At 50.6% G+C, this 8,589-nt stretch overlaps 1 protein-coding gene across 2 annotated transcripts; it reads left to right on the forward strand.

The window, feature by feature from the left end:
- The first annotated feature begins 326 nt into the window (after positions 1-326).
- Positions 327-8,370, forward strand: SHOX2 (short stature homeobox 2). 2 transcript variants are annotated; one of them, XM_037524705.1, is made up of 5 exons: positions 327-669; positions 3,515-3,723; positions 6,127-6,184; positions 6,479-6,567; positions 8,064-8,370. In XM_037524705.1, the coding sequence occupies exons 1-5, from the start codon at positions 327-329 to the stop codon at positions 8,355-8,357; spliced, it is 993 nt and encodes a 330-aa protein (XP_037380602.1). In that variant the 3' UTR covers positions 8,358-8,370. The 2 variants fall into 2 exon arrangements, with proteins under 2 accessions (XP_037380602.1, XP_037380603.1); XM_037524706.1 differs by having other exon boundaries at positions 8,100-8,370.
- The last annotated feature ends 219 nt before the right edge of the window (positions 8,371-8,589 follow it).

Below are 8,589 nucleotides of genomic sequence, written 5' to 3' on the forward strand. Positions count from 1 at the left end.
TCCTCCTCCTCCTCATCTTCCTCCTCCTCCTCCTGCTCCGGCTCTCCCTCCTCCCCTCCCTCCCGCTCTCCCTCCTCCCCTCCCTCCTCCTCTCCCTCCTCCCCTCCCTCCTCCTCCTCTTACTTCTTTTTCTCCCTTTACTTCTCCTCCTCTCTCTTCTCTCCCCTCTTCTTCCTCCTCCTCCTCCTCCTCCCTCTCCCTCCCCACCCCCTGCCCCATTGATGTGTTATTATTGGGGGGGCTGGAGCAGTAAAAAAAGGAGAAGGAAAAAAAGCGCCGGGCTCGGCTGGGAGCGGCTGCGCGCGGGGCTGCAGGCGGCGGCGGCGATGGAAGAACTTACGGCGTTCGTCTCCAAGTCCTTCGACCAGAAAGTGAAGGAGAAGAAGGAGGCGATCACGTACCGGGAGGTGCTGGAGAGCGGCCCGCTGCGCGGGGCCAAGGAGCCGCCCGGGGGCGCCGAGCCCGGCCGCGACGAGCGCAGCAGCCCGGCAGTCCGGGCGGCCGGCGGAGGCGGCGGCGCGGGAGGCGGAGGCGGCGGCGCGGGAGGCGGAGGCGCAGGAGGAGGAGCAGCGGGCGCGGGCGCTGGAGGAGGGCGCTCGCCCGCCCGCGAGCTGGACATGGGCGCCGCGGAGAGGAGCCGGGAGCCGGGCAGCCCGCGGCTCAGCGAGGGTAACGCCTGCCCCGGCCGCGGGCCCCTTCCCCCTCCCCGCGCGCCGCGGCGCGGGAGGGGACCCCGAGACCGGGCGGGAGGGACGGGGCGAGGAGGGGGCCCGGGGACCCCAGCCCTGGCGCTGGAGCGCCGCGGAGGGATGGGAGCCCCCCGGTGCGCGCGGTCGAGGGTGGGGCCCGACGGTAAGTGGGGAGGGGGCGTGTGTGGCGTGCGCACCCCGCTTCTGAGGTGTTCCGGCGGTTCCCACTCCACCGAACCGCCGTCCCCCCGGCGGGGTGCCCCGCGGGCCGAGGGGAAGTTCGCGGGGCGCGGGTGCCGGCCGGGACCCGGCAGCCGCCCGGCAGGCTTGCGGGAGGACGGGGAGCGGCGAGCGCCGAGTTTGGGGGGCCGCTGTCCTAGGCCAGAGGGGGAGCGAGAAAGGGAGAGAGGAGAGGCGAGGAGGGGGGGTGGGCACAGAGAGAGAGAGAGAGAGAGAGAGAGAGAGAGAGAGAGAGAGAAATTCCACCCGCCGCTGGCCCCAGGTTTCGGGCTGGCGCTGGGAATCCCTCCAACTACCCGGAGACCCTGGATTCCCGGCTCTTAGAGGCCAAAACTTGCTCTTTGAGCTGAGAAGGTAGAACACCAGACCACAGGCAGGCTGAGGCCCCTGGATTTGCTTTTCGATATTTGCTCAGTTCCTTCACTGCTTCGCAGCACCGTCCAGCACTCTGGTTTGTGGAGGGGGTGCACTGGGGGGATTGTTTGGTGCCAGCGAAGTGTTAGCAAAGGGCTTTATCTCCAGCACCGATGCAAGGGAGTTCAACAATAAAATTAATTTGGCACTTGGTGCCTGCAGTAACTGGTGTGCTGCCATATTTTTCCAATTAAGAAAATATGTGACATGCGTAGAATCACATATTTAAGCAAGCAATTAAGTTGTTTATAACACGGTCTGTTCCTGTTTAGGCCAATAATGGAAATTGGGGGGCAAAATGGAAATTATATTAAGTCTATTAATCAACTGGAAATGTGGACATCTTTCTCTTTGAAGCCCCAAAAGTTTGAGAGGCATCCACTGTGGATGACACGAAATAGACAAAGCCTTCTCACCCCTTTGGCAGAATTGGAAGGGTGTGTTTTCATAGTTAAATTTCACTACAATATCACTGGAAATATGTTTCCTAACAATTTGGCTTCGAAGGTTTGCTACAGTGTTGTCCAGTTCCTTCCCAGAGGAAGGACTAATGTCCACAAAACGAACTCGGAGAGCTGGAAATACCGGACTCAGACCCGGGTCCTTCTTCCTGAGACCTGACGGTGGGTCGTCCTAAATTTGGGAAGTGATGGCACAGCTGTCAGGCAGCCGGGTGCAGCCTCCGGGCTGCGAGTCCCTGGTTCCAGACCGCAGTGCATCCGCGCACAGAATGGCTGAGTTCGGGATCTGAACCCCGCAGGCCAGCGCTGGGTTTGTTGATTTCCAAGCTAAGGGCAAGTATTAATTTCTCTGCAGTCTGACTCTTCCAGAAATGGTTTTTAATACTCTTGCTGACTGAGCCCCTGGGCTGGGAAGCCCTGCAAAACAGCCTCAACTATCCAAAGTCAGCTTTGACACCTTAAAAATCCACGTCTCCCACCCTGGCGCCAAGGACGAAGGTTCCAGAGGGCAGGAGCGGGTGGTGTCGATACTGTCTCGCAGATTACTGCCCCTTGGCCTAGATTTGATATGTATCCATCCCTCGGGTGTCTCTGTTTTCTTACACTCGCAGAGTTCCTGTTTTTAAAAGGAGAAGGAAGGACAGGAAAGGATAAGAAAGTAGCAACGGATGTGTGCAAACCCAGAGCCGAAAATGCATATTTTATTAAACATCCGAGATGCAGGATGCATGAAAAGGCTTTGAGCAACCAATAGAAACCGAGAATCGTGAATGTTCCGCTTGAACCTGTTGATCTCTGTGGGTTTAAGCGTTTAGGGTCGAGTCTGCCTTTCCGATGGGGAGGGAGACGGGAAGAGGCAGGAGTCTGTCTCACCCGCCACCCGAGACTGCTTTTCCGTCCCTCGCCTTCTGGCCCGGCGTGGGCGGCGAGCCCTCCAGGTCGCCAACATGGCGTGGACACCTCTGCTTAGGCGCCCCGGGTCCAGCACCGTGGACTGGGCCTGCCTGGCGGTCCGCGGGCGGTCCACGGGGTTTGGCCCGAACCCTGGACTAGCACCCAGCGGAGAAATGCGCCTCCCAGCGCCCGCGGAACCCGGATCTGGTTCTCCGGTGGAAACCCTTCGGCCCAATTGTTCCCAATTTAGACCAGCAAGTTTGAGAGAGAGCGAGAGTCAGCGGAGGCTACAATTGGCCTGAGAAGGACCCAGCAGTCTGGGAATGGCCGCGTGTGCGCACAGCCCGTGGCCTTGCCGCGCCCCTTTGCCCGGACCGTGAGCGGTGACGGCCCGGGCGCGGCGCTTTTAATTTCTGTGCTTGTTTGGAGCGAGTGGGTGCGAAAGAGGGTGAGTTGAATGGGTTTGGCGTTTGTGAGGAGGGCAGGAGAACGGTGGGCTGGGTAGTGAGGAGGCGAGTTGAGGCCGCGGTTTGGGAAGGTGGATGGGTGTATACCCACCTGCCCCCCCCCACACACACCTCCTGCCCCCCACCCCGCCCAGGCGGCCACCCAGAGTTTATCCAGGTTCTCTTTTCCGGGTGGGGTGAGCGACTGAACAGCTACTCCCGAGGGGGGAGGATCCTCAACCTTCTTGAGACAAATCTGGTAACAGATTTGCTGCTGTTTTCATCCTTGTGTGTCTGTGCGTGTGTGTGTGTGTTTTGCTGTGTGCGCGCGTGGACGTACATGTGGCCCTGTTTCTGGTGCCTCTTCCAGTGTCCCCGGAGCTGAAGGAGCGAAAAGAGGATGTGAAAGGGATGGAGGACGAAGGCCAGACCAAAATCAAGCAGAGGCGAAGTCGGACTAATTTCACCTTGGAACAACTCAATGAGCTGGAGAGGCTTTTCGATGAGACACACTACCCGGACGCCTTCATGCGGGAGGAGCTGAGCCAAAGGCTGGGGCTCTCGGAGGCCCGAGTGCAGGTACTGGCTGTGAGGAAGTCCAGACTTGTTCATTGGAAGCTGGTGGAGGAGCTTCATTGGGCTTGGAGAACGTCTTGGGGGACACACACTGAGGGTGCGGTTCTTGTATTTACAGGAGGGTGAGAAGGGAAGGGATGTCTTCACTAGAGGTCTTATTTTTTCAAAGTAGATCTTTGCCTTATAGTCCACCCCCCCCCCACCACCACCACCCCATTCCAACATATGTTCCCAGCAGAAGAAAGCTGTGCTGGGCTTGCTCCCAGAGTCTCTATAAACCACACCCCCCTCCCCTCACGATGCCTTTAATGTGGTTTAATCCTAATGGGCCTACTTTTATAAGCCTTTAAAAAAAAATCCCACAGAAAACGTTTTATCTTCTGGATGCCTTAAAAGTTACAACGAATATTTCGTTAGCCTGAGTTGGGTTTCCTTGAGGGGTCTGCGCTCCGGTCTACGTTTGCCAAGCGGATATGCCAATTAGGTTTATAGATGTACAGACTATAAAGAAAATTAGCAACTGTTAAGTGCAGAAATTTACAGTCTGCTGTTAGCAATGGGTCTCAGACAGTGTGCAAAAGAACATAGATATAAATGCATTTTGGTCACTCTTTGTTCCCTCACTAAACCAAGGCAGTGAAGCTGAACCTACCAAACCTTGATTTTAAAAAACAATCCATGTATCTCAATACTAGCATTGTCAAAGTCTGGCCCCTTAGCAAGTGCCACACCTAATGAAGTTAGGATTGAAACAGATTTTCTGTACTGGTTGTGGGGGTAAATGTAGTGGCAAAAGGAGGTTTGGGGGCATTTAAGGTGAAAAATCATATGTGTACATGCACACATTTCTCTGTAGTTCTATGAAGAACAATTTAAATGTTTCAGATTGTATTTCCACTCCAATAATAAAATAGGAGAAAATGATGGTCATTATTTGCTTGAACACATGGAGTAGTTTTAGGCCTGACCATATGCAGCTGTTACAGAGTATCACTGTAACAGATACTCCCTGGGTCTCTGGACGCAGAGACCACCATCTGCAGCGAACTATGCAATTCTTATGGGGCTTTCCCCGCATCTTGTAATAGGATCAGGACTAAAACAGAGCAGTCACATTGAAGGGGGGAAAGTAATAATAGGCTGCCTTGGTCATCACAGCTCAACAGCAGAACCTTCCTTTTTAAGCCTCTCCTGCTTTGCTCTGTGTACTGAGATCTCTAGAGGTTCAGTAAACCCTTAAAGACATGATGATAATTATTACAGTTATGAGCATTAGTATCTCAGTCTCCACTTTTCTAGAGGAAAAAAGAGACTGGAAGCCTCAGGCCATGTGAGTTACACAAAGGATGCCACCCTGGCATGAAATCTACCCTTCTATTACCCTAAATGGCAGGGGAATTTTTGAGGATTTACATTGACTTGACGCTTGCTTTCAAAAACAAGAAAAGGCTCTGAAGCAATATTAGACTTCCATGGTTTTAAAAAATATTAATTTGTGAATCCGCCAATATGCCTTATTGTAACATAATGCTGTGTTATTGGAGTACAAAAGCAAGATTAATTTGAATTTGAAAAAATCTGTCATACTCCCTCTAAAGTTGGCAAGTTTATTTGATGAGGTAATATCTGGAAGAAGATAGTGTCCAGGAGTTACTTGATTCATACCCTAACCCCCCTTTCACAGAATGCTCTTCTGTTTTTCCTCACTAAAAATAAACTTATTGTTGGCATTTAGTTTTTTACATGTTTGTTTAAATTCTAGAGCTATTTTTTAGATGCTTCTCTACTGGCTTAACTGCAAGCAGTGGGCTTTTTCTATAGAAGCAAATTAGATTATCATGATAATGGCACAATTATTCTGCCACTGTGTTACACTCTGCTGCACAGAGGAACAGAGAAATTCTAAACTTCTTTGTAGTGAGGCTTTTATGACACTAATTACCTCTCTCCCCATTTTTTTACCCCCTCCCCAGAATAGAGTCACTATTTGCTTTGGTGTTTGGTTTTTCTTGAAGATGAAGCTAATTAATATTACAGGCTATTAATGAGCACATTCTTCTCAGGTCTTACTGAGCAAACATCTAAATCCATTATCACTTTTGGTATCAGATATCAGGGAGAGTTTTAGGCCTTGGGGACTTTAATGTGGAAAGATGAAACCAGGACTAATAGTAATTTATCAAGAAACAATTTATCTTCCAAAAGTCTCTGAAATCTATCTTGCTACTTTTGTTATTCATTTACATTTTTAATTTTGGAAACTGAGACTGTTCTGTATAATTCAAAGATGTTTGCTATTTCTCCCACTCTTTGCCTAAAACACTACTCTTTGTCATACTCTTATAAATTAAAAAAAAAAAGTTTGAGTTACAACATTTACATTTCATTTTTCTCTCCAATGTGTAGGTTTGGTTTCAAAACCGAAGAGCTAAATGCAGAAAACAAGAAAATCAACTCCATAAAGGTATGCTGCTCAGACAAACAAAATGATATTCTGTGTAAAAAGAGAATTGGGGAATATTATTGTTACAAACACAGAAAAAAATTTCTCGAGATAACTGTGGTCCTTGACGTAAATTCTTTTCTGAAAGCAGTCTTAAACTTTGGAGGTAGATTTCCATGGTTTTAGTGGCAGTTTTGGAAGCTAGTAGTTCAATTCCAAAAGAATTAGTTTTGCCTAAGAGACCCTGGTACCTGGAAAACAATGCTTGAAATATTATCATTACATTATTGTGTGTGTTCCCCCACTTTTTTACAGGTGTCCTCATAGGGGCTGCCAGCCAGTTTGAAGCTTGTAGAGTTGCACCCTATGTCAACGTAGGTGCTTTAAGGATGCCTTTTCAGCAGGCAAGTATATCCAGTTTCAACTTATTCTTAACTAAAATCACTGGGCTGTTTGCTTGAACTGTTGAACATCTTCTCTCTCTGAACCCCAATTTTGGTGTTCATATAGTTAGAGAATCAATTTTGAGATGATATAGTGAACCCACTCTCCCTTTTACAATATACATCGTCAAGAGCCTGAATACCTGTGCCTTTCTGTCCTCATGGGAAACCTGTAGAGGCCTGTGGAGAGCGACTGGTCCTTTAAAAAATGCACTAAAGATTGCACTTGGGAAAAGGAAGGAAAAGCCTTTTGATTAAGATTTTGTCAGAGCTATTACAGAGGTTAGTTCTAAGGCAACTCTCTAAATATTTTTCTAGGTATTTTCTACCTCTTAGTCACACTAAATGTCTCTGACAGAAGAAAAATAAATGTATAAAAGTACTTCCAACTCAGACTTGGTCTTTTTAAAACTGTCTGTGTAAACAAAGCTCTCTCTCTAGTAGAGGACGCCTTGGTCTTTCCAGGGACACCCTGCCTCCGCAATCCCTTTCTTAGCCATAAAGAAATCTTTAAGGCTACATTTTAAAAGGACAGCCTGCAGCAATGATTTAATCCCGGGAAATCCCAGTGTTCTGAACTCCCCGCTCTCCAGGCTGAGGGGAGTTAGACAACCAATGTCTAACCTTCCCTTTCTTTGACCAGAACCCCTGCTTGGCAGGACTGTGAAGTAATGAATTAGCTCTCAGTCACCAGAGCCTTGGATTGGGGAGAAACTTGGGTGTGCCTATGTACTGAGGGTTAGTATCAGGAAATCTTAGCTCTCTTGGCACCACAGGACCCTAGCATCTTGGTGCTAGGCTTTTGAAGCAAGAGAGAATGACTGGAGAGAGGGAGAATCTTGAAAGGATCTCCCTTAATACTCTGAAGTGAACTTGCAGCATCACCACCACGTGGGAGATTGTTAGAAATGCAGATCATCAGGCCAATCTAAGCCTGAATCAGAATCTGCATTTTCCCTGGATAATTTTTATAACAGTGAAGGTTAGAAATACTAACAATTGTGCCTATTGCAATGAAGATGTAGTGACTTCCCCAAGTGGCATGAAACCGTTTTTTAGTTTACTTGTCCTTACTTCAGTGCTTTAATAGTGGGGTAAGAGGTGTTTGACAGCATCCAGGAGGATAGAATGGCTCTCACCCTCCAGTCATCCCAATATATCATTATTATTTTGAGGATGGTGATGTTTTAGCACAATAGCAATGTCATCCTCTGAAGGGCCCACATCCCGAGGGGACGGCCACATTCCTGCAGCTGGGAGTCCCCAGTTTCCAGGAAGGTTATCTCCCTGACCAAGTTGCAGACTCAGTGGGATCTGGAGTCTCCCTGTGGTACCCCACATTCAATAACAGACTGTATGGATGAGTCAAACACCCCTTCCTGTCCCCTACCCTAGCCTCCCCCCCGAGCCAAGCTGGACGCCGTTAATGCTCTGTTTCTATTCTGTTGTCACCCTAGGATAGTCATTGCAACGTGACGCCCTTGTCCTTTCAGGTTCAGGCGCAGCTGCAGCTGGACAGCGCCGTGGCGCACGCGCACCACCACCTGCACCCGCACCTGGCCGCGCACGCGCCCTACATGATGTTCCCTGCGCCGCCCTTCGGACTGCCGCTAGCCACGCTGGCAGCGGACTCGGCCTCCGCTGCCTCCGTCGTGGCGGCTGCTGCCGCCGCCAAGACCACCAGCAAGAACTCCAGCATCGCGGATCTCAGACTGAAAGCCAAAAAGCACGCGGCTGCCCTGGGCCTGTGACGCGATGCGTGCAGCCCGCACCCTCTGCGCCCTCCGAGCCTTGCTTCTCCGCTACCCTGACCTGGAGCCGGTCCTCCTCCATCCGCTGACCATCCACGTCCCTGCTGTACCTGGACCGGAGGGCAGGACCCCGTGGACCGATGGATCCTTAGGGGCCCTCTGGCCTCCGACCACTTACCTGCTGGACCACCTAGATTCCGCCTCCTGGGGGCGGGTTTGGGGAGTCTGGAGG

This window comes from Talpa occidentalis, unplaced genomic scaffold (assembly GCF_014898055.3).
Source record: "Talpa occidentalis isolate TD23 unplaced genomic scaffold, MPIMG_talOcc4v2.1 talOcc4.4, whole genome shotgun sequence".
Taxonomy (NCBI): Eukaryota; Metazoa; Chordata; class Mammalia; order Eulipotyphla; family Talpidae; genus Talpa; species Talpa occidentalis.